The sequence below is a fragment of the Sceloporus undulatus genome, chromosome 4 (assembly GCF_019175285.1).
Source record: "Sceloporus undulatus isolate JIND9_A2432 ecotype Alabama chromosome 4, SceUnd_v1.1, whole genome shotgun sequence".
NCBI classification, from domain to species: domain Eukaryota; kingdom Metazoa; phylum Chordata; class Lepidosauria; order Squamata; family Phrynosomatidae; genus Sceloporus; species Sceloporus undulatus.
This window is the reverse complement of record NC_056525.1, coordinates 228,601,753-228,628,928: the sequence shown is the minus strand read 5'-3', so window position 1 is coordinate 228,628,928 and position 27,176 is coordinate 228,601,753. Positions and strand designations below refer to the sequence as shown.

Below are 27,176 nucleotides of genomic sequence, written 5' to 3'. Positions count from 1 at the left end.
TTTGTTTTTGTTAGTTCAGAAATTTCATATTTGAATTTATTTAATTCAGATTTTATTCTTATTTCTTCCAAAGATGAGACTCAAGAAAAGTTTAAGAAATTTCAGGTGGATACTCATGAAGGTCTAGAACTTCATGTATTAGCAGGATTATTTGTTTTGGTTCTTACGCTATGTAGCCTCCATTCTCTTTAGTGAAGATAAGCATACAGATATCTTTTCCTCATGTTTTTTTTTTCTTATCTTGCTTTAGTACCCTTTAATGGTTTGTCAAGCAAGGGTCCAATGACATCCTTAACTGTTATTGTGCCTGAGGTGTATTTAATGTTGTGCTGGGAATCGTGAGACCCTCTAGATGTTGTTGGCTGTCAAGTTCCTACAGCCCTACCCAGAAGAGCCAATGTTGGGAAAGCTAGGAGTTATAGTCCAACATCTGGAAGGCTCCATGACCCCCCTTTATTTATTTTTTAAAATAAATCATTATCAGCATGGTCCATTTTACATCTTTTATTGCTTTCATTTCTTTTGTTTAACCTTTAAAACTGTGGATACATGATGTGTCCAGGCCACTAGAGATCTAAGTAACATAGGACTTGGTTTTCCAATGATTGCATGGCTCAGTTTTGGGAATGGTGACCCATTACAGTTTTCAGGTAAATAAATGAAATGGACAAGGCCAGAAGAAGGCCCAATTACAGCATAAATAATGTATGGAATTAGGTTCTAGGACCTTAGGTTCTGGCATTTACACAGGATTGGAGGTTTCTGCAGGGCTGTCAGGGTTAAACTGATCCATGGGATGGAATTCAGATCTGGTCACTCAAATGAGTTTTTTATTTCCATATTTTGGAATTTAAGACATATTCTAATGCAGTGATGGAAAACCTGTGACTATTTGATTTTTGTTGGATATCATCTTCCATCAGCAGAAGAACTTTTATCATCTGGAATGAGTAGAAGGTGGAGTCCAAGAATAACTGGAACACCACAGACTCCCTGAAACACAAATTCCTGCACTAGAGACTGTAGGTGGGGAAGTGTGATACAATTAGAGCAAAATGTGACAAGACACAGGAACCATAATTTCAATTTCTTCTTTTACAGTAAAGACTTGTGGATCTAATCTTCAGGGACCTGGTGGTACCTTCACATCCCCCAACTTCCCATTTCAGTATGACAGTAATGCACAGTGTGTGTGGGTTATCACAGCTCTCAATCTAAACAAGGTAAGTTCAAATTTGAGAATAAAGATCTGTTTCAAGTTGCATATTTCCCATAAATTTGCCATTAATTTGTATACTGTAAAGTTGTAAATTGTTGCTTATATCATTCTTGATTGCAGGAATGAATAATTTCAAAACCTTTAGCCCTCTAGAAAAGAATTACAAGACACTTTCCTTTCCTTTTGAGAGGGGATAATGGTAGATGCTTCTCATTTTGGACATTTTGTGAAAAATAAAATGGTTGCATTTTTTTAAAAAAACCACCTCTTTTTGCAAAACATCTCAACAGTTTTTTATAGCAAACAATATAATTTGTACAAAACATTTTTTCCTGCAAAAAAAAGTTATAAAGTTTGAAAAATCTCATGACAGTTTGCCATTTTTTTCTTTGAGTTGTCTTGGTGCATCGGAACACATTTCATCAAAGATAAGAGCATCTGAAAGTATTCATTATGTCCCCATTATATTAAAGACATTTTATTCAGAGTTTGGCTGGAATTCTTTAAGATTGTGCTTTGGTTGGGTGAAGGGTAGACTGTTGTTGTTGTTTTCTAATTGGATATGGATAAAGAGTTTCTTTAGACTCACCACGGAGTTGAAGACCATCCTGTTCAGAGAAGCGTTCCCAGGCATTGCATGATTGTCATTTGCTATTTGATGTTCTTTTTTGTTGCCTGTTTTACTGAACCATTTCCTGTATTGATATGTATTTTATATGTATTATCCTATTATTTCTTAGATTGTACACCATAGACAGGTTTATTCTTACCTATTTATTGTTTGTATGTACAGCGCTGTGCAAATCTACAGCGCTATATAAATAAATAAATAAATAAATAATAACACAGAATCAAGTAATTTTGCTGGGCTGTTATGATTTAATTGCTTAAGGCTTAATTTTCAACATCTATTCTTTGTCTGTAGCTTCTCTTCCATCTCCTTTGCTGGATCAAGATGGCAGTTGCTCTCCAAGGAAAAAAAGTTAGCATTGTATTGGAATTGACAACATATCATGTGTTTTGCTTCAGGCATAATCTCCTATCTCACACTAACTGAGCTACCTCTGCTTTACAAGTTGCAGAGGTGACATATTTGGCCTTAAGGGTAGAAAGAGAGCTGAATGTATAAATAATGTTGTTACACAGACATTTTTGAGTGTGATGTGATATGTGTGTGCGTGCGTGCGTGATTTTAAAATACTGTATAATCCCTGGTTCAGTTCTGTGATTGTGTTACAAAAGGATCCCAACTTTAGCTGATAGAAATTTGGAATAATAATAATAATAATGCTTTATTTATATAGTGCTGTAGATTTACACTGCACTGTATATACAAACAATAAAACAGATAAAAGTAAACCTGCCTATGGCATACAATCTATGAAATAATAGCATAATACAGTGGACCCTTGTTATATGGTGGGGTTTGATTCCAAGATCCCCCATGTATAACAAAATCCATGTATGCTCAAGTCCCATTAATATAACAACATAGCAAAATGGTGTCCCTTATAAAAAATGGAAAATCAAGGTTTTGATATTTGAAATTTATACATTTTTGAACATTTTCAAACCGTGTATGCTTGAATCTATGTATAAAAAATCCGTGTATAAGAAGAGCTGACTGTACATAAAAATAATACATAACAATACAGAAAAGGGTTCAATAAAGTAAGGCAGGCAACAAATTAAAAACATCAAATAACAAATAATAGTCACACAGTGCCTGGGAACGCTTCTCTAAACAGGATGGTCTTCAACTCAGTTTTGAAACTGATCAAAGAAGTGATGAGCCGTGTTCATTGGGGAAGGAGATTCCAGGAGTGAGGGGCATCAAGTGAGAAGGGATGAATCCAGGATGGGGCAGTGAACATCCTAGGCTGAGACAGCAGACCTTGACTACCAGAATGGAGGGCACGAGTGAGAAGGTGTGGAGAAAGAAGGTCTGATAAATAAGGATGGGCCAGCCTATGCAGAGTCAGTGAAGGGATGACAGTAAAGGAGATATATGGTCTGAGTGGTGGGCAGAGGTAATAATGGATGAAGCTGAATGCTGGACAGAAATGAAAGGATGGAGATGAGAAAGAGGAAGCCCTGCCAGAAGGATGTTACAGAAATCAAGTCGCGAGACCACTAGGCCATGGACCAGAATCTTGGCAGTAGAGGCAGAAAGAAATGGTCGGATTTTGGCAATATTGTATAAAAAGAATCTACATGCCTTAGCTGTGGTCTGGATCGGGGGGGGGGGGGTACACAATAGAGAAGAATAAAAATAAAACCAAGACTACGGGCTTCTTGGACTGGTCGAATAGATATATCATCAACAGAAATAGAAAAGGAGTATTGAAGAGTAGATTTAGGTGGAAAAACGAGAAGCTCCATTTTTGACATATTGAGTTTCAAGCATTGACGCTGCATCCACTGAGAGACAGCTGTAAGACATGATAAAACCTGCTGTTCAAAACTCAGAGAAAGGTCAGGGGTGGAAAGATACAGTTGAGTGTCATCGGTGTACAAATGATAGGAAAAGCCAAAAGAACTAATGAGTTTTCCTAGGGACAATGTGTGGAGAGAAAACAAAAGGGAACCCAAAACAGAGCCCGGAGGAACTCCAACAGATAAGGGAACAGAGGATGAGGTCTGACCACCCGTGACCACTGTAAATAAGATCTAAACCAGTCAAGAACAGAGTCCAAGAACCCAAGGACAGAAAGTATATCAACTAGAAGATAGTGATCAATGGTGTCAAAGGCTACAGACAAATCAAGAAGAATGAGAACAGAGTAAAGCCATTAGCCTTGGCCCATAAAAGATAATCCAAAATCTTAGTGAGAGTCGTCTGTAGAATGCCATGGGCGGAAATCAGACTGAAAGGGATCGAGAAGAGAGTAGGCTTCAAGAAACTCAAGATAGCAAGAATAAATGACCCATTCCAAAACCTTACAAAGAAAGGAAGAAGAGAAATCGGACAATAGCTAGACAAAGAAGAGGGGTCAAGAGAAGGTGTTTTTTTTCCAGAATAGGGGAATCTAAAGCATGTTTAAAGAATGTAGGGAAAGAACCCACAGAGAGAGATTAAAGATATAGAGAAGCGAGGGCAGAAAAGAGGGAGCTATAGAAATTAGAAGACGGGAAGGAATAGGCTCAAGAGAACAAGTTGCCAGTTTGGAAGTGTTCAGCAGTGTAGAGAGTTCATCCAAAGACTCAGGAGGAAACACAAAAAACCACATAGCCCGAAAAACCCACAAAAAAACCATGGATGCCAGCCATGAAAGCCTTTGACTTCACAAACACAGAATTTTTTTTAGGTGAGATGGATAGAAGATTAGTAGTAGAAGAAAAATCGGAACTCTCTCAGAGCGAATAGTGGTAATCTTTGAGATGAAAAAGCGAAATCATTAGGAGAGAATGATGAAAAGACAAGTGGAGGGGGAGATTTAAGCAAAATTTTGAAAGTGGAGAACAAATGCTGCGGGTGCCTCTCATTGATGTAGATCAGTGATTTATAATCAGATTAAGACAGGTAGGAATGTGCCACTGGCACACAGAGGCATATACACATCTAAACATAACACAAAGTCTGCAAAGTAGCTTCAGAGACTTATATAAACCAGTGTTATATACTGAATCCAAGGAGTTAAAATATAAAATAAAACAATGGAAAGGACCATATTAGTCTGTGATTTATTATCAATATGACAGAAGTGCCCAATTGTGCTACTGCTTTTTATGAGTACTTTAAAGGCAAGTCATAAAGTGAATAGTGGCATACATTCTCAGAACTTTTTCTATCAATTCTGGTACAAAACTGTATAGAGACAGCAGTTTTTAAGATCCACGAACTAGTTTAGATGTTTTATTTATCTCAGGTTTCTCAGTGGTGCATCAAGATGTGCCAGACAGCATAACGTTTTTGATGACTTCAGCAATCTTACATTAGAAATAGAGTAATTTTGTGGTAGCTCATACTGGATTTCGACAAGTGTAATAAAGCATTTCGAATTGTAATGTGTTGATATGTCTTCAGTTTTGAGTCAGGTGTGCAGTTTGCATTCTCTCCAGAGTGATCTTCTATTCCAGTAAACATTTAAAATAAATTCAGTACAACTTGTTTATGTACAACCCTGTCATTTCAAGAATTATCCATCATGCAAGGAACTGCTTCAGAAATCCTAGAAAGGCAGCACAAGATGAAGAGTATGATAGTGTTATATCACTATGAGTTAAAATGAAATGGAAGGAAATACGCATATTATTACAAGCATTTTCTCAGCATATGTGTCTGCACACTACTTCTCCATGTTCAAGGCCTTTGGGGGCACAAATACCTTGGGCAGTTTAGCTCAGATTGTGTGTTATGGAAACTGAGTTTCTAGAAAATCTTGTGTATGTATATGTGTTTGTAGATATTGGAGTGACACTTCCAGATGTTGTTGTTCCATACTGTTTTGCAAGAAGATTTTCATATGGAAAATAGTGGAACACACTCTTCTAATTATTTTCAAATCACAGGATCCCTTGGTCGCAAATGTCTGTTACACCTTTTTTCTTTCTCTCCACTGTTACACTGATTGTCTATTATCATCTTTCAGAATGACTCCAAAAATGTCCTCGGTTCCTCTCTGTACACAAACCATCTTATTTATTTCTCTTAAGCATGCCTCTTATTTTGCTTTCCTGATATATTTGTTTGTTTAATATTTTCAAGAAAAAAGAGCAGGAAAAGGAAGGGAAATTGCATTTGAGGTTGTATTTTTTTTTTAATGGAAACTGAAAATCAAGCAGCATAAATGAAAACAAATATAAATAAAACATAATGCAAATTGAAAACACAGTTAAAAATGGCAAAGAAAAAGAACAACTTATTTTTGTTCCCCCCCTCCCCATTTAATGCCAAAAGTCTGCCTCGATGAAAAATTATTTGCCAGCTGAAAGAAGGACAACAAAGCGTGGGCCAATATACACTTTTAAGAATGTATTAAAATATTTATATCCCACTCAATAACTGCATATCTCAGAGTGGCTTAAAATAAAAACAATATAAAACAGTAAATGACAACAATAATTTTAAAAGATTAAAGCTTTTGTCTTCAGTGGGTCACACTTTAGTAGAAAGGCAGCATATAAATGAATGAAATAAAATAAATTATACTGAAGAAGACTAATACTGTATATATACTGTATACAGACACGTATTAATGCCATAGGAAAGCCAGCCAACTACAAACTCCACTTTTTATTTCCATTCCTTCTGCCTGAGAAACATCTTTCAGATGCTGCTGGCATCCCAGTTGTTTGAGGATTAAAACCCAAACCAGTAAACCATCCCCAACAAAACCAGAGGGACTGTGTACCCAAAATTCTATGTAGAGGAATTTTAATTAGCTCAAAATCAAGAGGGGGCTGACTACAAGAGCCCAATGAAATAGTTTCCCATTTTTATACCAAGGGACCGGGGAATTTAAGAAATGAAGCAGACACATGCTTCTCTACTTAAAGTATTATTTTTATTTAAAAAAAGTCACTAACACACACATCTATTCAGGTTGGCATGCTTGTCCAGGATCAAGTCCTGAATCTGTGTTGTTTTACCATTTAGTGACCTGGCATTGAGCAGCAGCATTTTCAGCTAAGGGGGCCTGCTGCCTAGGCTATCCAGGCTACTTGAATTGGGGGTCACCTTAGGAGTAACCAGTAGCATGTGTATCCCCCTTCTACTAGAGTGATAGAACTGACTCCTCTACCATTTCTCCCCCTGCCCATTACTATTGTAATGGCTGCTCCCTGGACTGTTTCCCCTCCCTTTGAGAAGGAGACAAGTAGTCCTACTTGGCTGTTTAGTCAGGAATTGGCTAGGTGCCTGGAGCCTGGTCCTGAAAAGAGTGGTCCCTCAAAAGGTAGCAGTCTTCTCAAAAGCTACAGCCACCACCGCCCCCTTCCCCACATTTGTGAGTTTCAGATTCATGGTTTTGACTATTCGTGACTTTGTAGCTGCTGCTTAACAAAGTCATCCTCTTCACCCCTCCTCCTCTCACCCTTCCTCTCAGTCAGCCAAAAGCAACACAGTACATTCCCTTGCTTTTCCAAACTTTGCATCCTCCTAATTTCCAAAGAAGTTTCCTTTGAATCTGATGTTTGCAGCCACCTGCCAGATGATCCAAGTTCTCTCCCCTCTCCTCCTCCCCATCTCTCCCAACCAGACAAAAGCAACACTGTACCTTCCCTTTCTGGTGATCTCTGCAAATATCAGATTCAGAGTGAAAAGGCTTTGGAAATGAAGAGTTTGTCAAAGTGGGGAAGCTACAGTGTTCCTTTTGTCTGACTGGGAGGGAGGGAGAGAAGGTGTTTCCTTTGCAGGAGTGGCTACTAACATCAGATTGAAAATGGAAGTGCTTTGGGAATGTGGGGGAGGTATGTGTTGAAAGATTGCAAAGACAGTTATGAGTGGTGCTCTTGGTGGGAGAGAACTCTATCATTCATGTTTGGAGAGGGCTAACATATTTGTGTTTTTTTCCACTTTTGCAGGGGTCCTTGGCCCCTAACTCCTGTGAATGTGGAGGGGTGACTGTACCATGTTTCTAAAACAGTGCCTGATGTTCACATTGAAAATTTATCTGGACAAGACAAAAAGGCTCCTGGTCAGATGAAAAGCAGATGACAGAATGGGCATTTAAACTTGTGATTGACAGGTTTACTTTCCAGTTTGGATTAAATCCTGAATTTGAATGTCCATATTTTGTTCCTGGAGAGCAGTGTACATGCACAGTTAAGGCTGGTGTGCCAATTATATCCCTTCATAACGATGGTATATCTGGCTAAAGTTAAGCATTTTTTAGTTCTCTCACCCTTCCTCCCAGTCAGACTTTACTGAGAGGAGTTGTGGTTTTGTAAAATTAAGTCCTGCTGCATCAGTGTCCCCTTTCTTTATGTGGTTATTGAAGAAAAATGTGGGGGTGGGAAATTTAATAAAATCCAGTAGGATTTGAAAGTGGCCATCAAGACAAATAGAATAGAGCCCCAAAAATCTAGTGCCTGCTCTCACTTCTCAACCCTCTGCATCCTCACATAGCTACTGTAGCTATGTGTAGTAGTTCTATGAATGTAACAGATGTTCATTAAGACAGCGAGGACCTGTTGAAGAATCTACCCTAAGAGAAAAGACGAGAAAAAGAGATGGACCCTGAGGCAATTTGTTCCATATCTATCCATTTTTTTTCCCTTGGCTCATGGTGGAGACTGCATCCATTAAGCATATTTGGAAGATAGCCAATATTCCAGCGGCTAAACTCTTCGTTCCCTTGAGTCTTCCTGCCTTTATTGACACACCATCTAGATGCAATTTTATGTTGCTTTAAGTGCCATTTTATCAACCATCCTTCAAGACATTAAAATATTATATATAGGCACAAATAATAAACATACTTTTTCAGCAGTTTGACAGTACACTTTCCTTTTTTAAGATTTGTTTTTATTTCTAAGTGCTCCATCAGCTTGAACATAAACTTTAAAAAAAACAAACCCCAAAAGTTTTAACTGAAAATATTCTGGTGTTGCATTCTTCTGTGTAACATTATCAATTTGGAGGTGCAAAACAATTCCCGATGAGGCTTTATACTGGGTGACCAGATGTCCTAACTGCAAAGATGGACAAAGCAATACAAAATATACTATAGGACATTCAAGAAAAATGTAGGACATTAAAAAAAGCTAAAAACACTAATATAAATATAAGTTCATGCTTCTTAGTGATGCTCAAAATGGATGACATTTTGAAATTCCTCCTGAATGGAAGGCTGAAATGTAGGATCTGTACTGGAAAAGGAGGACATGTGGTCACCCTGGCTTTATGCATCTAACATCTGACTATTCTGGAAGAAACTGATAGATAAATAAGACAGTTTCTGTTTCCTTCCACATTCTCACTAAATATTACATTATACTGGTGGTCCCATAACTATACAACACATTTCCTTGCTCTGATGCAGTTGTGATCCACACATAATTCTTTTATTTACCAAGCTACTTAAACTTTTGTATTTTTATCTTAGGCCCCTACATAGCAAAGATTATTAAATGTATTCAAATTACTGTAGGGTTTGAAGTGGTCCTGAAAGGCCTAGAGTCTAATTTCTATTTAGCTGCATCCACAGGAAAAAAATAATCTGAGTGAGCTAGACTATATCATCTGTGGCAGGCATGAAAACATTTCCAATGTGAGGTACAACATAATAAAAGAGTAAATAAGGATAAGTTTGAATACGAGATGATTTTATATAATCTTTTTTTCTATCAAGAAATACCTTAAGTCATCAATATTTTTAGGCACACAACACCCAATTCCTAATTAAAAACAAAGAAGGCTGATTGGTGAGCAAGTTGGAAGTTGGACATGAGATTTAGTACCCAGTGTTGGAGAGGATCAATGTCACCTTTAATTCTAAATGGATTACTGATTTTCCAGGTTTTTGCTTTAATCAAAAAGGAAACAATTTCTTTGTATTACCTTTTATTTTTCCCTAAAAAGGAAAGAAAAATATACAATGAATTGTGACTGTTTTCCCCTAAAACAGCTGTTCTCTTCATGACAATCACTCTCTTCCAGACCACCAAAAAGGGCACACAGAAATGCCATTTTTTGCAAAGCTTTTTAGCAGGCTGGGATAATGTGACACATGTGATTTGTAACAGAGAGGGTAACATGTAATATGAGGTGCAAGTTGTGATTATTTTTGTGTCATAATGCAGAGATGTGCAAATAAGTGGAAGGCTGTGTGAATGTGACACATGTGCACTTGCGTTCTCACATTCATGCTGTCTCAGCTTGTTCTTGATATTAGGAGCTTAGATCTTTAATCATTTCTGATTACATAGTCAGCTCAAAAATCTATTTAATTTATTTCTTTGAATTGCTTACATTTTATCATTTGGCTTATCAAATAACACTCACTTTGGCAAGCAACACTCAAAATGGTAAGTAAATAAAGCTAAAGAAAGACACCTGAAACAGCTTGGTAGATAACTGACACAGACATAGCAATAAAATAAAATGTACTACTGAGCCTACTGAGTTCATCAAAATATATAATGTTATTGATCCCACTGCCTTAAGGGAAAAAAACCTAGTGGAAAAGTGACTGGTGAACAAAAATGTGTAAGTGCTTATTTCACATGCAGTTTTCTCCTGGTTTCAGTAGTTTCAGCTGCTTTGGATAAAGGTTCTTTCAGAGCTAAACTATACCTGATTTTGGATCTGTCTTTGCATATAATCTTTATTTTTTAAAATAAATAAATAAATTTTAAAAAATGAGAAGAATAGGTAGATGGATCTGAGGAAAGATTAGATTTAATTATTTCTTCCCTTGCTGAGGTTCTGAGGAAAAGTGTATCCTCTGCAAGCATTTGCTTTGTTAAGATATCTCCATTTGGCTCAGGACTGCAGCAAGGAAGAAGAGGGTCCTTTCCTTTATATTCCTCCTCTGATCATTAGTTTTTATTTTTCTTCCAGCTGATGTAATTTGCATTTCATAGCATTACAGAAGTGTAGATTTGGAAAGGACCCAATGGTCACTTAGTCCTGCTTTGGTGATGCAGGAAATCCAGAGCTTAAGCACTGCCATCAGATGTCTGTCCAACTAACTTCTACCTACTAACTGGCACAGGGATAGGTGGATGTATACAACCTCATCCCCACACAGACCTGGGATTTGCTATTGGTTCATGTGCCTTACCTGTTTAGAGTATATGTCTTCAAGTCAGGTGTGGATTTGGTGGACCTCCTTGCTTCGCATAGTGGATTTGGTGGACCTCCTGTCTCTTCATCATTCTCTCCTAACAACTTTGCTAATTATTTCATCTCAAAGATTACCACTGTTCGCTCTGAGATAGTCCCTCCCGATTCTTCTTCTGCTCATAATCTTCTATTGCCCTCACCTCAAAAATGTTCTGTGTTTCCTCCTGCTTCTTTGGATGAACTCTCTACACTTCTGAACTCTTCCAAACCTGCAACTTGTTCTCTTGATCCAATTCCTACTCGTCTTCTAATTTCTATAGCTCCCTCTTTTCTGCCCTCGCTTCTCCATATCTTCAATCTCTCTCTCACTCTCTACAGGCTCCTTCCCTTCGAACTTTAAACATGCTCTCATTTCCCCAATTCTGGAAAAAAAAAACTTCCCTTGACCCCTCCTCTTTGTCTAGCTATCATTCGATTTCTCTTCCTCCCTTTCTTTCTAAGGTTTTGGAACGGGTTGTTTATTCTCGCTGTCTTGAGTTTCTTGATGCCAACTCCATTCTCAATCCCTTTCAGTCTGGTTTCCGCCCACGGCATTCTACAGAGACAGCTCTCACTAAGATCTTGGATGATCTTTTATGGGCCAAGGCTAAAGGCCTTTATTCTCATCCTTCTTGGTTTGTCTGCAGCCTTTGACACCGTTGATCACTGTCTTCTAGTTGATATACTTTCTGACCTTGGGTTCTCAGACTCTGTTCTTGACTGGTTTAAATCTCATTTGTCAGATCTTTTGCAGTGGTCACGAATGGTCAGACTTCGTCCTCTGTTCCCTTATCTGTTGGAGTTCTCCAGGGCTCTGTTCTGGGTCCCCTTCTGTTTTCTCTCTACACAATGTCCTTAGGTAAACTCATTAGCTCTTTTGGTTTTTCCTACCATCTGTACGCCGATGACACCCAGCTGTATCTTTCCACCCCCAACCTTTCTTCAAGGCTTGAACAGTAAGTTTAGTCTTGTCTTACAGCTGTCTCACAGTGGATGCGCCACCGGCGTTTGAAGCTCAACATGTCCAAGACGGAGCTTTTTGTCTTTTCTCCTAAGTCCGCCCTTCAACACTCCTTTTCTGTCTCTGTGGACAACATTTCTATTCAATCAGTCCAGCAAGCCCGTAGTCTTGGTTTTATCTTTGATTCTTCTCTGTCATGTATCCTTCAGATCCAGACCACAGCCCAGGCTACTAGATTCTTTTTGTACAATATTGCCAAAATCCGACCATATATCTCCGCCTCTACTGCCAAGATCCTGGTCCATGCCCTAGTGATCTCATGACTTGATTACTGTAACATCCTCCTGGCTGGGCTTCCTCTTTCTCACCTCTGTCCTTAATTTCTGTCCAGCATTCAGCTGCATGCATTATCACACCCGCCCACCGCTCTGACCACATCTCTCTTTTGTTGGCATCCCTTCACTGGCTCCCCCTCCCTTTCCATATTCAGTATAAGCTTCTGTTGTTGATGTTTAAAGCCCTCCATGGGCTGGCCCCTCCTTATTTTTCAGACCTTCTTTCTCCTCACCTTCCCACTCGGGCCCTGCATTCTTGGTAGTCAAGGTCTGCTGTCTCAGCCCAGGATTTTCTCTGCCCCATCTTAGATTCACCCCTTTTCACTTGCTGCCCCTCACTCCTGGAATCTTCTTCCCCCCAGGGCAAGGGCCATCACTTCTTTAACCAGCTTCAAAATGGAGTTGAAGTCCATCCTGTTCAGAGAAGCATTCCCAGGCATTGCATGACTATCATTTGCTATTTGATGTTCTTTTTGTTGCCTGTTTTACTGAACCATTTCCTGTATTGCTATGCATTTTATATGTACTATCCTATTATTTTTTAGATTGTATGCCATAGGCAGGTTTACTCTTATCTATTTATTGTTTGTATGTACAGCACTGTGCAAATCTACAGTGTTATATAAATAAAGAATGGCACTGGATAGACGAGTGTTTGAGGCTCCCTCATCACATGCAAGGGCTGCCTGCTGGGTGGAGCACCCACCCGCCCGGCAGCCCTCGCATGTGACGAGGGTGCCACAGCTGTAGCGTGCCTGCCAGACGCGGTGCGTTACGGTTACGTCACAGCTGCGCAGCCTCCAAATGGGGCTGCGCATCTGCGACGCAACCACCCCGTCTCTGGCGCTTTTGCACACCACAAAAAGGAGCCATCTTTTTGGGCTCCTTTTTTCCTGCGCAGCAGTGCTGTGTAATTTATATGCTGCTGCGCTCCTATGCAGGAAAGAGAGGCGCCAAGGACGTACCTCTTTTTGGCGGTATGTATCCCGCCAATAATAATAATAATAATAATAATAATAATTATTATTATTATTATAGTTATACCAGTAGATGGACTAAACATGTTGCTCATAAAGTAGCCTCTATTGGTATTTCTGAATCCCTGCTTATAATCCTAGGCCATGAGATGGCATTAAAATTGCTGAGGCAAAGATTCTGGGACATTGCTTTGTGTGGTCTCAGGTCCAGTTCTATTACTTCTTGCTCTCCTATTGCCCTAAACACTTGTTATGCAGGAACTTTCTGTCAACCTTCCTACCTTAAAATTCTAATTGTTCCAAGATATCCTATCAGGTTCACTAAAGTGAGATGTAATGGCTTCTCTTCAAATTTACATTTTAGTAGGTTTTCAAGGCTACCCACCTCAGCTTGATTTTGCCCTTCTGGACGGCATGTAGTTGAAACTCTATCACACATTTTGTTCTCATGTGCCTTTTGTAACCAGTGCCCTAACCAGCTGATTGCTCTCTTACTGAGGCATTAGCTGGGCTGCTCCAAAATGTTTTGTATCAAAATGACACTGCAAGAGTAATGCAAAAATACTACTTTGTTGCAAATTTTTTGTCTTCAGATGTTAAAATTGGAGAGACTGAATTATTAAAAAGGGATCAGTCCAATGACAACATACTCTAGATCTGTAATTACATAACTAGAATTATCTCCAGCGCTATAACCCAATCTGATAATTTAATTTTATGTAAACTTTCTGAATTTTCATGTAACCTTTCTATTTTATAAGGTTTTAAGTTATATGTAATCTTTCAATGGCGGGTTACAGACCGCCCGTTTGGGGCGGGCTGCACCCGCCCCTTTCCCCGGTGTATCGGGGCCTCAGCTGCCAGACTGGCAGCTTCCGAGGCCCCGACCCGCCGCTTTCCAGGCTACAGGGAAGCGGCAAAAGGCCGCTTCCCCACAGCCTGAAAATGGGTGTCCTTGGGGCTTCAAGCCCCAAGGACACCCTGCGGCCGTGGAGAGGAGGAGAAAGGGGCCGCTTGGCCCCTTTCTCCCTTGCTTCGCTTGGCGCAGCCGTCTGAAGGCTGCGCCCAGCGACGCAAAGTGGCACCGCAAACCAGGAAGGAGCTCCAAAACGGAGCTCCTTCCTGGTCTGCGCAAAAGGCGCACTAAGCGCCCTGGCGCGGACCAACGCCCCGTATAGAGGCGGCGTGGTCGTGATGTCGTCATGGCAGCCCCCATGTGGAAGGGGAGCCACCATTTTGTATGGACTCAGTCCATACTAGGGTTAGGGGGGTGCGGAAGCACCGCACCTTCCTAACCCTAGTACAGACTGACTCCATACTTTCATGGTGGTTTATAACCAGCATAAGTTATATGGTTTTAAGTTACAGCATGTCTTACTGGGTCTATTGACTGTAAATAAAGATCGATGATAATGATCTTTAAGTTGCCTTGCATACTCAGAAGGTCCCTGGCTGATGTGAAAAGAGGGCATCTGGCTGCATCCATGTGTAAACAGCTGGGGTTTGCCATGGAGTTTTTAGGATACTCCATGGCAAATCAGGGGTCAAATTACCCGTAATGGCGGTTTACCTCAGGATGGTGCTTGATCCTCTGGACCTACATGCAGTCTAACAGGATTGGGCCTGGGATTTTGGCCTGCATCACATAACTAGATGATGTGAGGCCAGGGGGGACCTGGGCCTTGTGACCCATGTGGACAACACTTGAAGCTGTTGATTCTACTGTCAGATAATTCTTGACATCAGGAGGTTCTTCTTAATAATCAGAAAACATTTTAGATTTTCAAAATTTAGAAAGCTCACATCTTACCTGTAATAACTCATTTAATATTTCATTTAGTTTGATTCTAAGACTCATTTAGTGCTACATATTTTCAGCAATAAACAGAACAGAAAACTCATCTTCAGTTCCAGGAATCTTTCACAGCAATCCGATTGTCCTCACATTGTTAATCAGATGCACAATTCATTTTCATGCTCTGATTGAAATGGAAAAAACGAGTTTGGGATAATGTAAGAAGGATGCAGGCCTACTCATGCAAAAAGGTAATGAAAGGCTATAAGAGCTTCTTCTGATTTTCTTTTCAGGAACATTTGTCAGTTCCAGTTTTCCCTGTTTACCAAATGTTTCAGATGCCTGTTCCTAATGAAAGCCTATTTCTCAAGAAATTTGTGCAAGTAACAGTGCCAGGAATTATCGATCCGACAGCAAATGTTTAAAGCATGGACACAGTGAATGAAATGACTTTCCTATCTTGTCTGAGAAAGACAGAAATTACATAAAAGCTAATTGTGGAGGTATAATCACATGAGAAGAAATTAGCTGCTAATTCTTATTGATTATGATGCACAGCCCCAGATAAAAAGCCGTCTTTTTTACTTTTGCTTTGCAGAATCTTTGCAGTCTCTTTTGTTTCATTATTAAAAATAATGAATCCATCACAATTTCTGGAGGTGTTTATGGCCACATAGTTCTGAATGATACCTCAGTATAATTGATTGATTGACTGATTGCCTTTCAGGTTGCTTGGTTGATGGGTGGGCAGGACAAGAACAATGAGATTTTGGTATTTGCTCCTCAGCAAAGCTTGTAGAAGTCTTTGTTATTCCTCAGCACTGCACATTTTTGAATTTGTTGACTGTCTGATTGTCTGAATTTTCTATTTTGGCATTGTTCTTTGCTGTTTTCATGATACTCCATTTCTATGTTTGTAAACATTGTAAATCAACAATACATCTTTCATGGCCATAAATAGGCTACAAACGTGGAAATATCTGGCATCGAGCCTTGAATACTGGCTCTTTTTTATTTCACTTCTACTGCCAGCATCTGCCAGGCAATTAGATTTCTGATATTTCTGTTCTGAACAGACTCCCCTTTACAAGTATGCAGAAATTCAGAAAAATGAAAGCAGTACATGAATCTCCATTTGATTGTTGTGTACTTTCAATTTGTTTCCTTTCAAGTCATTATCTTACCAAGATTTTTTCAGAGGAGATTTGTGTTTGCATCACCCAGTGGCTTTCCATGGCCAAGTGAGATTTGAATCCTAGTCCTCACAGCGGAATCCAATGCCCAAACCACCACCTCACTGGCTTACATCTCCATTCTATTACTTGTACTGAATCCTTCACATATTCAATCTGTGGTTGAATATTCTTACCTCAAACCTTTGTATACGAAGGGTGATCATTAAAAAAGCATATACATATACCAATGATTTATATTTTAGAGTTGTAGGAAATATTTCAGCAGATGGATTTTCCCCTAGCATTGAATGACAAGCTGCACCTTCCCAAAGCAATGTTTTGTCGTGGTTACTATTTTTTAAATTTGTTTAGAGTATTTATACCCTGCTTTTTAGACACAAAGGCTCTCAGAGTTTATTTGTCATTATTTATTCATTTATTGTCATTTCCTATCCTTTCAGGTTCCTTGGCGAAAGAAAAACCAAGGTATTCAGTGAAAAGGGAAATCCCATAATTGCTATTCATTGATTATATCTCACCCATCATGCAGTACTCATGCTATTTTCTGTGACCATGGAAAATATGAAGTAGAAATCCTTGTGAGATGTTAGAGTTCAAAATATAAGGAGACAGAATTAGTCAATGTAGTCAATATAGTTCAGTTCAGATTATCTTTATTATGGTCATAGACCAGGACATAGTCAGTATAGATAACATTATGTTTATCTACAGTTAGAGCTGACACCAAGGCCTGACTGTTGGGGCCACTCGAGAAATGGGTCAATCTCTACCCATGGGGGGCTTTGCTCACACAAGCCCCAGTCATGCGATGGGAGGGTCATGCAACAGCCAAATCTGCCCAAGGGCAGCTTAGTTTCCATCTGGGATGTCACCCTGACCTCCCAAACTGCTGTTGGGACCTGTCCCTGGTCCGGAGAGGTCCGATCTTTGCCCCAGTGGGGAGAGGCCACCAATAAGGATAACTTATCCAATCCCGGGCAAGGTACTCCACCAGCATTGTTCCTCCTTGGAACAACATAATTCAAAAGAGGTATTGGGGAGGGTGGAGCTGGCTTAAATGGTATCAGCTCCGGCCCCCAACCTCTTGCCGATGCAGCTCAGGAGCGCCACATCTAATTGGTTGCTGGCTTCTATTCAAGAGAGCACAAATTCTTCTGAATTAAATCCATTATTTTGGGACCTATCCTCTGGAAGAGCAGAAAACAATTACTTCACTTTATCTGCACAGTATAATTCTGTGCAATAATCTGTATTTTATTCTATTTTAGTTTAATATTTATAACCCACGTTTAAGCGAAAAAGTTCCCATTTATTTATACATGAGTATTTCTGTACTAGAAATACCTAAAATGTTACCTCAAGACTGTGTGAAACTCATTACAGTATAAGAACATTACTATCTTTCTGCCAAAATTGTCTGCAATATTGTTTTTTTCTGGTTATGAATAAAAATAGTCACAATCAGAGACTGCACTGTTGAGTATTTGGAAGTGCTTAATCTTCACAGTTTGAAAAATTTGTAGTTATGATTATTTTAGATTTTTTTAGGGAAAAAACATGTTGTCAAATAAATCTGCACTACTTTTCTTGTCTAATGTTTCCAGCTGCCAGCAATGGGAGGGCAATTCTACAAATGGGCATTCATCATTTGATGACTTGCAGACCTGGCACATATTTCTAATTTCAAATTGCATTTCAACAGAGGAAATTCATATGTTTGGAACTGTAATCTTGGTTGATAAATATTCAAGTGTAAATTTGATGTAAACACTGGTTTTACTGAAATACCAGTCCCTAAGTAAAAGGTCAGTTCTGGATATTTAGATTTCCTAAGACAAAGTAGGCTGATTCCAAATTTGTAGAAATGAATCTGAGTACTGATTATGTGAAGTGCTTGGAGATCCAAGAACAAAGGTTTTGTGAGCTTTTCGGAGAGTTAGGAACAAAAGGTAGACAGTCTGACTTTTAAAAAGCAACATTTGTTTTAAGCTTTCTATATCAGGACAGTATCATAGAGCGGAAACAAGGAATAATAAAATGTGATGCTAGTGTGTTGTTATTGACAGGTCTAGCATAATGTCAAAGGGAATTATCCTAACAGGTCACTTTAGTGCTTTGGGGAATGGATAGTGGAATTCCATGTTTTTAGACTGCTATCCCCCCCCCCCCCCCAAAAAAAAAAATTCTCTGTCATCCAAGCAGGAATGTTTAATCTGTAAATTGTGGCAGAGTTTTCAAAGTTTTTGACCTGTTTTTCTTACCATTACATGTGTAATCTGTCCCTTAACTACTTTCCCTTTTCATTCCACTGCATACTGTTGTGTTACCCTTTCACTCCCATGCTAGAATTCTCATATTTTCCTGGGATTTATCCTGATTAGCACTTGTGTGGGACACCACCAGAGAATACTAAGAATCTCCAGGCAATATTAGGAAAGAATAATGCCAGAAACGCTGGGGATCAAACAGCTGTTGAAGCAGATAAGATGGACTAAATGGTGTCATGTTCTATCTCAGTATAAGCCATCTTCTTATGTTCCTTAGTGCTTGAGTGTAGTGTAGAGAAGGCAGTGGACTTTAGGTTTACTGTATGACTACACTGGAGAAATGGTTGAGAAGAGAGAAGTTGCATCACAACTTGTCTGCTCCCCAACTTGCACAGGAATCATAATAATAGAACTGTAGAGTTGGATGGTTTCTCAAGGGTCATGAAGTTTAACCTACTGCCAGTGGGGGAACCCACAGCTAAAGCCTCCCGACAAGTTGCCACCCAATCTGTTTAAAAGCCTCCAATAAAGAAGAGTACCATCCAAATTCCACTGTTGTTTTGAAACAGATGATGGGTTAGATGACATAATATGTAAGATATGTAAGACACATGCTTTTCTCATTTGCACATCCTACATGGCATAATCATCAAATAACTACCCTTCAGTTGTGTTGGATTAAAACTCCTGTCATTTTAAGACAGTGATGGTATCTGTAGCAAAATAATCTCAATCATGTTAATTTTTAGAAACCCACTATACTGGAAGAGTTTAAAGAGTAAGAATTGCAAAGATAAAATTAGAAAGTTTTGCCCTGAAGGACACAAGTCACGTGACTATCTTTGTAAGTGTAGACAAATTATTAAATGAATGTGATGAACAGGGAAATTCCACTCTTAAAATAGCAACAGTAATCTCCTTTCAGCAATCTTTGTAGATATGAATATTAATAGAGTTGGCCAGGGGACAAATGCATTGTCCTCTGGGACACATTGTTCATCTAGCTTAGTGGTGAACAGCTAGATAAAGATTGGTGATGTAGGTATTCAAAACTGTTATAACTTTTTGTAATATAAACAGAGGTAGATGCATACTGTATATCAAAGAACTGTCAAGTGCAGATAAAATTTGTCACCTGAGACTAGCAAAAGAATGTTAAATGTTAAAATGACATTTATGAATATACATGCTTAAGATTATGTTGCAAAACAGGGAAGTTTCTGAGTAGACACTTTTAAGATTCAGTTGCCAGTCTTCTTATTTTGCTATTTTAAAGCAATGTACTCCACTGTTTGAGAATGACAGAACTAGTTTTACCTGGAAAGAAAGAAAGGAAGGAAGGAAGGAAGGAAGGAAGGAAGGAAGGAAGGAAGGAAAGGAAGGGCTTAATGACGATTATTTCCAGCTAAGAATGTATAAAACTGAACCCCTTATTTAGCCCAGTGTTTTCAGGTTTTGGACTAGGATCTCCAATAGCATCATGTCCCAGGAGTCTTGTAGAGCTCTGGACACAGATTCATAGGTTATGAAGCTAATGAAACAGATACCACACTCAAGGTTCCTCACCTGAAACAGCCAAGTGTGACACAATTGATCTAGCCAAGTGTGGCACTCTTCAAAGGAACAGAATTGGCATCCTTGAACCTGGGCCCCCCCCCCCCCCCCCCTTCTGCTTGTCTTGGGAGCTCCTGACTCTGGCTCCAGTGCTGATAGACCTTTTTCCAATTTGAAGTCCATGATGGGCTGGTATTCTAACAACATCAACATGCCTGTCAGGACCTCTTGGAGAAAAAGTAAAGTGCCAGGTTCTGGCAAGGGAGGCATTAATTTATGGAACCTAAGCAGCCAAAAGAAGTAAAGCCTGGAAGGCGTTGTCTTGAGTCAACAATATGATATACTGTATCAGTCTAGCTCAAGTGTTAATGGGAACGGATATTTACTGGGAGCTGTTCTCAGTGCTGTGCTTTTATTTGCTGGCCAGTAGTATCTCTGGACCAATTTGAACTAATCAGGTTTCAAACCAATTGGTCAGAAAGAATAATATCTCCCAAGGAAACTCAGCCTAGAACTCATCTATCAGGTACAGCATAAGAGCATAAAACACCCATTTACCTGTGGGCCAATGTATGGCTTTAAAGCAATAGCAAGTACATTTCTATACTGTGTATTAGCACTCCCTAAGGGGTTTACAATGTGTAAGCTAATTGCTCCCAACAAGAGTACTTAGCTTGGTACTACCCAATAAGCTAGGTAGGAATAAACTAGCTTTTACTTCCTACCCACCTTTCCTTAGCTCTGACTTCTTGTTGTTGGTTGGGATCTGACTGTGAAATTATATGCCTGTCCTTGTAATGTTTACTTGTCCTAATTTTTGGTTAAGGGGAGAAGGAAATTTGAGTTTTGCATGGGACTAGATTTACTTTGGTGGAAGATAACTTGAGGTCTCTTATATTCTGTCCCCCAAGAAGGAAACAAAGACCACTTGACAGCTCGCTGTGAGGAATTTGCAAGACACTGAAGACAAAATCGCTCGGATTCACTCTGACTTGGATGCTGTAGTTCAGATAGTTCCAGTGGATGTACTCGTAGCACCTGCTTATCTCATATTATTGGATAAGTTTCAATTTGTGCACCCTGAGGATGTGGACAGGATCCTTGGAGAAGTGAGAGCCACCACTTGCATACTGGATCCTTGCCCTTCCTAGCTTGTGAAATCAGCTAAAGGGGGATTGGCCAAGGGGATAAAGGGAGTGGATAAAGGATAGGAAATGACAATAAATGAATAAATAATGACAAATAAACTCTGAGAGCCTTTGTGTCTAGCAAGACAAATTTCCATCCTGCCCAAAGGAGGCTTTGGTTAGGCCATTACTTGGTTAGACCTCCCACTGGAGTGGAGATGCCAGAGGACACCTGAGTGGTGGGTGTGGAGGACTCTGAGGCTTTAAAACCTGTCTCCCCTCCTTGCCAAATATCCCCCACTGGAGTGGAGAGGCCAGAGGACACCTGGGAAGCGTTTTTCTGGAAGGCTGTAGACTGTGGATTTGACTCCCTGCTCGGTAACTTCAGGACTAGCTGTGTGGAAGAGGAGTGCAGGAGCAAGCTGTAGAGCATCAGTTGGTACCGACGACAGTGTGGAAGATACAGAGACCACCTCCTTGCCCACCCACTCATGAATATTGGCAACACCAAACCAGTGAGCACCAGCTGTGAGAGGGAGACTTAGAAGGAGAGTGGCCTGTTCTAATCCTAGTATGCTATTTGTAATTGATTGTTGTTTCTGCTGCCATTGGAGAGCTGGGGATTGTTTTTATTGATTGTTATATTGTGTTATGCTTTGACTATCATGCTATGCTATGTGTAATTTTTTTGGTAGAATTATTCCTTCGGGAAAAGGTGGAATATAAATAAATTATTGTTGTTGTTGTTGTTGTTGTTGTTGTTACTGATAAAGACCTCCCTGGATCCCATCATTCTGGACAACTATCATCCAGTCTCTAACATTGCATTCTTGGGCAAGGTTCTGGAGTGAGTGTTGGCCTCCCAGCTCCAGGGGTTCCTGGACGAAATGGATTATCTAGATCCATTTCAGTTCTGGGTTCAGACCCAGATATGAGACGGAGATAGCTTTAGTTGCCTTGGTGGATGACCTTCGCAGGGAACTGGACAGGGGGAGTGTGTCCCTCTTGGTCCTGCTAGATCTCTCAGCAGCATTCAATACCATTGACCATGGTATCCTTCTGAGCTGCCTTTCTGGGATAGGACTTGGGAGCACTGCTATACAGTTGTTCCAGTCTTTCTTGCTTTAGATCCACTGGTAAGGCAGGATGCAGTTCTGACAGAGACAAACATCACTGTGCCATTATGTTGGAATAAAAAGGCTATAAAGTTTGAACCTAGTTTGACCTGTTTGCCAACTAGTGCATCCCGTTCTCCCAGTCTAACTGCTGGCTCAACATGGAATTATAGAAATAGGATTCCACAGGGGTAATAATCATTGCATGTTTTCTGTGCATGTTGAGAGGGAGGCAGAGTGAACTGAACTAGGCCTTTCCTCCAACACCCACAAGGTTCCTTAAGAGGACCCACAAATGGGTAAGTCAGGCACACAGCCCTTATTGGAGTCAGATAGAAGGGAGAAATAGATCTGAGTGTCATAGAATCATAGAGTTGGAAGAGACCGCAAGGGCCATCCAGTCCAATCCCCTGCCATGCAGGAAATCCAAATCAAAGCATCCCCGACAGATGGCCATCCAACCTCTATTTAAAGACCTCCAAGGAGGGAGATTCCACTACACTCGGAGGGAGTGTGTTCCACTGTCGGACAGCCCTTACTGTCAAGAAGTTCCTCCTAATGTTGACATAGAATCTCTTTTGCTGTAGCTTGCATCCATTGTTCCAGGTCCTAGTCTCTGGAGCAGGAGAAAACAAGCTTCCTCCCTCCTCAATATGACATCCCTTCAAATATTTAAACAGGGCTATCATATCACCTCTTAATCTTCTCTTCTCCAGGCTAAACATCCCCAGCTCCCTAAGTCATTCCTCATAGGGCATGGCTTCCAGACCCTTCATCATTTTAGTTGCTCTCTTTTGGACATGCTCTAGTTTCTCCACATTCTTTTAAAATTGTGGTGCCCACTTACTAATGACACCACACCCCAAAATTCTGGATGACTTCTCTCAGCAGTTTCATGTGGATGTTAAACAACATGGGGGACAAAACAGAACTCTGTGGGACCCCACAGGCCAGCGGACAAGGAGTTGAAAAGAAGTCCCCCAACACTACCTTCTGGGTACACTCCTCTCTGGAAGTTTTTAAACAGAGGCTGGATGGCCATCTGTCAGGGATGCTTTGATGGATAGTTCTTGCACAGCAGGGGGCTGGGCTGGATGGCCCTTGTGGTCTCTTCCAACTCTATGATTTCATTATCAAGGGAATGGGAAGGAGGATAACTAAAATACAGTCTGAAAGTATGGTTAGCTTGAAGTGTTGGTGAGGAACTGAACAGCTCATCCTCTAAGTTGCAAAAGCTCCAGTCTTCTGAACCTCAACATACATAGCCAGAAAAAAAGTGATACCAAAGAAAGAGCAAGACAAATAGCATTTAATAACAAAGGTTCAGTAGATTTAGTTAGAGCTGAGGATAACATTCTTTGTGTACAGGCGTACCTCAGTTAAAGAGGTTAAACTCAACCAATTATAGACAAAAAAGGTTTTACCTTTGTTGAGTTTTACCTATACAGCACGTAAAAGTTTTTCTGGATGTACCAGTACAGAGACTCCTTCAGTCTCAGTGTTCTCTGCCCAAGAAAGGGGTCTGTGGCTTCAGAAGAGACAAAGACATGCTGAATCCCAAGAGGAGTTACTTTACTGTTGCTAAGGGAGTTTAAATTTTGCTGTTCTGTTTCTTGGTCCCCACAAGGCCAAGAAGTCAGTGGCCTTTGCCTGCACTGACGTCCCCCCAAACCAACTGAAATATAGCAGAGACAACATCAGATATAAAATGTAGGCCCTGTAACTCCAACACCATCCTTCCTCTCCCCCCCCCCCCCCCCCCCCCCCCCCCCCACCATATGATTGTTTAAACATATTTTGCCTGATGAAGAAGCCAGTTGAACTTTGAAAGCTTGTATGATGTGTTTTGTGCATTTTGGTTGGCTAATAATGGCATCACTCTTTTTGTGGATTTTGCTTTATTTTACTGTGTGGCCAGTACAGCTACCTCTGAATATTCGTTTTCAAAGCAGTGGTGACTGGGATCTAGAACTAGAGAACAACAACAACAACAACAACAACAACAACAACAACAACCTACTTAATTAATATGTGGAATACCTTGACTTTTACACTGATGTTTCTATAATACCTAGATAGGAAAGGTTAAGGTTTTTGTTGTTTTTCTCCCGAGACTATGCTGTGTTGGGCGGGGGCGGGGGGTCAATTTTGTACAAAGGTAATGCTCTAGTCCTGTGGAGTAAGATGTTGAAAAAGGAAATCCAAAGCCAGAGTGTATAGGTGATTGGAGCAAGGTAGTTCAAATAATAATTGGGATGACTGGAATACAATCTGACATCAAGTAATAGACCAGATTCTTACCAGGTCATCAGTCAGGATAGGAGTAGCAAGAAGAGACATCAGTGGAGTCTGTGAATGTCAGTTGCCACAGTATGTTTCTAACAGGAATCCTAGAAATGTCAGCAGGAGAGAACATCATTAGCACACAAATTGTTCTCAGCACTGGTTCCTGAGGGATACAGTGTTCTTATACAGCTGCACCTGGGAGACTCCCTTACATGCATACAACTGCTTGGGGAAAAAACTATTGTTAAGGTGTCTTCTATAGAACCATGCATTTCATTTTGACAATGTGCTGATGTACCTTCACATGTATCTTCAGACATCTTCATATCCTACAGTAAAGGACATGGATTCTTTCAGGAGGATCCAGGCTTTTGTCTCAGCCTTTGGTTTCTCTAGAGAAGGCTGACAACTAGGGGCTCCTGTTTCCCTGCCAGCGCAGATGTTTTCCCACTGGCACCTGAAATCCTAGCTCTCTTCCTTCAAGGAAGACTGATCAAGACTTGACATGTCCCTCTTGTTAGAGCTTCAAACTGTGAAAATGTTATTGTGTTGAGATTTATTGTTGTTTTACCCCATCTTGTAATCAACATGTTATTGGGGGGGGGGGGGAATGTTTAAGTCTCAAACTGGATAAGAAAGAGCTGGACTCAGGGTCTGATTGAACTAGCTGGTATTAATTAGCATGAAACCAAATAACAGATGGATGAATTCAATGAAGGGATCTCATATTGGCATTCCTAGAGAAATTCCTGTTATTCAAGTGACCAAGACCCTGCTTAGGACAGGAGGCATTCATCAACCCCTGGTCATTACCTCAAGCTACTGAGCTCCTTCTCTCCATGTGGAAGGAGGAAAGAGTCCTTGAGTTATCTCTCAGTAGCCAGAAACTAATGACAACCTTATCACCCTACAGAATAATTGGAAGGTGGAGGGAAACAGCCACTCATCTGGAAGGCTATGGCTTTCCAGGTTTCTTAGTGGTCTTTCCCCTTTGCCCATTCACATAACATTAAGACTAAAAAAAGGCAGTCAGGAATGGCTACTTCTCCCCCTTCATCCCATAAATCATCAATAGGCAGCAGTAGGGAAGGAGGATCTGGCTGTAGATTTCCAAAATCTTAAGCTGTCTTTTCCCCTTACTTGCTTGCACAACATCAGGAGTGTGGGGAAGAGGCAGCCAAGGAACTGGAAGTCTGCTTTCCCCCACATCTGTTCCATGCAATGTCAAGAAGAAGGAGTGGAGGAGGCAACCAAAGATAAGGGGGATAGAGCTTTCCAGGATCCTTGACTGCCTTTTCTGTCATTTGCCCCACATTATATTGTGAGTGTGTGTGTGGGGGGGGGGGGGAGAGAAGCTGCTGAGCATTGTAGGAATATGCTCATTGTGGGAACCTACCAGAACCCCAAGATCCATAGCATCTTCATGGGAAGGCTTTTTATTGGTCCTACCACTATCACAGGGTCATTTTTGTGAGACTTCCTTTGGCATTTCCTTCTGCAGACTAGGATGCCCCCCTCTTTTTATTGACGGGCAAAAACGTTGACCTCTAAAGATGCCAGCCACAGATGTAGGTGAAACAACAGGAATAAATTCTTACAGAATGTGGCCACATCACCTGAACAACTCACAGAAAACTAACTTTCCCAGCAGGCTTTTAATATGTAATTGCACTGTAGGAAGACTTTAATGAGGTGTTTGCTAGGATATGTTTTTAATGTATTTATTTTTTTCAACTTAATATTTTAATGGATTTTACATTTTCAATTATTATATTAGTGTGATGTTTTAAATGTTTTTTAAAACTGTACGATTTTATGGTTGTTGTTTTTAAGCATTTTTTGTGAGCTACCTTTGGTGGAATTTGGCATAAAATGAAATAAATAACTAAATAGTGGGAAGGAGAGGACAGCCAAGAGTTGTGGAGTTTTCCAGGATCTTCAGGAGCCTTTCCTCTTCACCATTCACACAGGACACTGGAGGAGCAAAACAGCCAGGTCTGTGGGAGCTATAGCTTCCCAGGATCTTTTCCTAGCTATGCCAGGCAGCATCAGGAACAAGTTTATTTGACAAATCAGGAAGATGGGACTGAGAAATTGAGAAAGGAGCTTGAGGAAGATGTTCCTTGTTAGGGATTTTGACATTCACAAAGCCCATTGTTCTTTTTTTCTGGCCTTAAGCATTGAAATACTGTATTCTTCCCTATCCAAAGGCTATTAATGCCCTTGGGGAAAGCCCATTACCATAAAATTGCTCACCAACTTTTCTCTACCATCTAAACTCAGTGCTGAGTAAGCCAAATGGCAGAATAAAGGAAAAATGTGACCATTAGTCCAGTTTATGAGCTGATTAAGAAAGTAAAAGCTGCTAAGCCTACATGATGCATGGCAAACCACTTCTGTAGTGAAATTCATGAGCTGAGTTCATGATAAACCTGAAAAGAGGCCAAGGAGGCAAAAAAGAAAAAAAAAGGGAAGCTTACAAATTTCAAGTCACTCATCCAAAAATTGGTGAGGCGTGTGTTTGCATTATTAATGTGGGTAGTAAACCCCAGAACCAACTTCAAAGCAATCAGCT

General features: G+C 40.2%; 1 protein-coding gene across 6 annotated transcripts in view; it reads left to right on the top strand.

The window, feature by feature from the left end:
- LOC121928362 (CUB and sushi domain-containing protein 3) overlaps nucleotides 1-27,176 on the top strand; it is an 810,382-nt gene that overhangs the window by 516,288 nt on the left and 266,918 nt on the right. For all 6 annotated transcript variants that reach the window (XR_006103494.1, XM_042462948.1, XM_042462947.1 and 3 more), the window contains one exon: nucleotides 1,102-1,223. Coding sequence is in view for 5 of the 6 variants with exons in the window: in XM_042462948.1 (XP_042318882.1) it covers nucleotides 1,102-1,223 (122 nt within the window). In the remaining variant the exon portion in view is untranslated. The remainder of the gene's footprint in view (nucleotides 1-1,101; nucleotides 1,224-27,176) is intronic.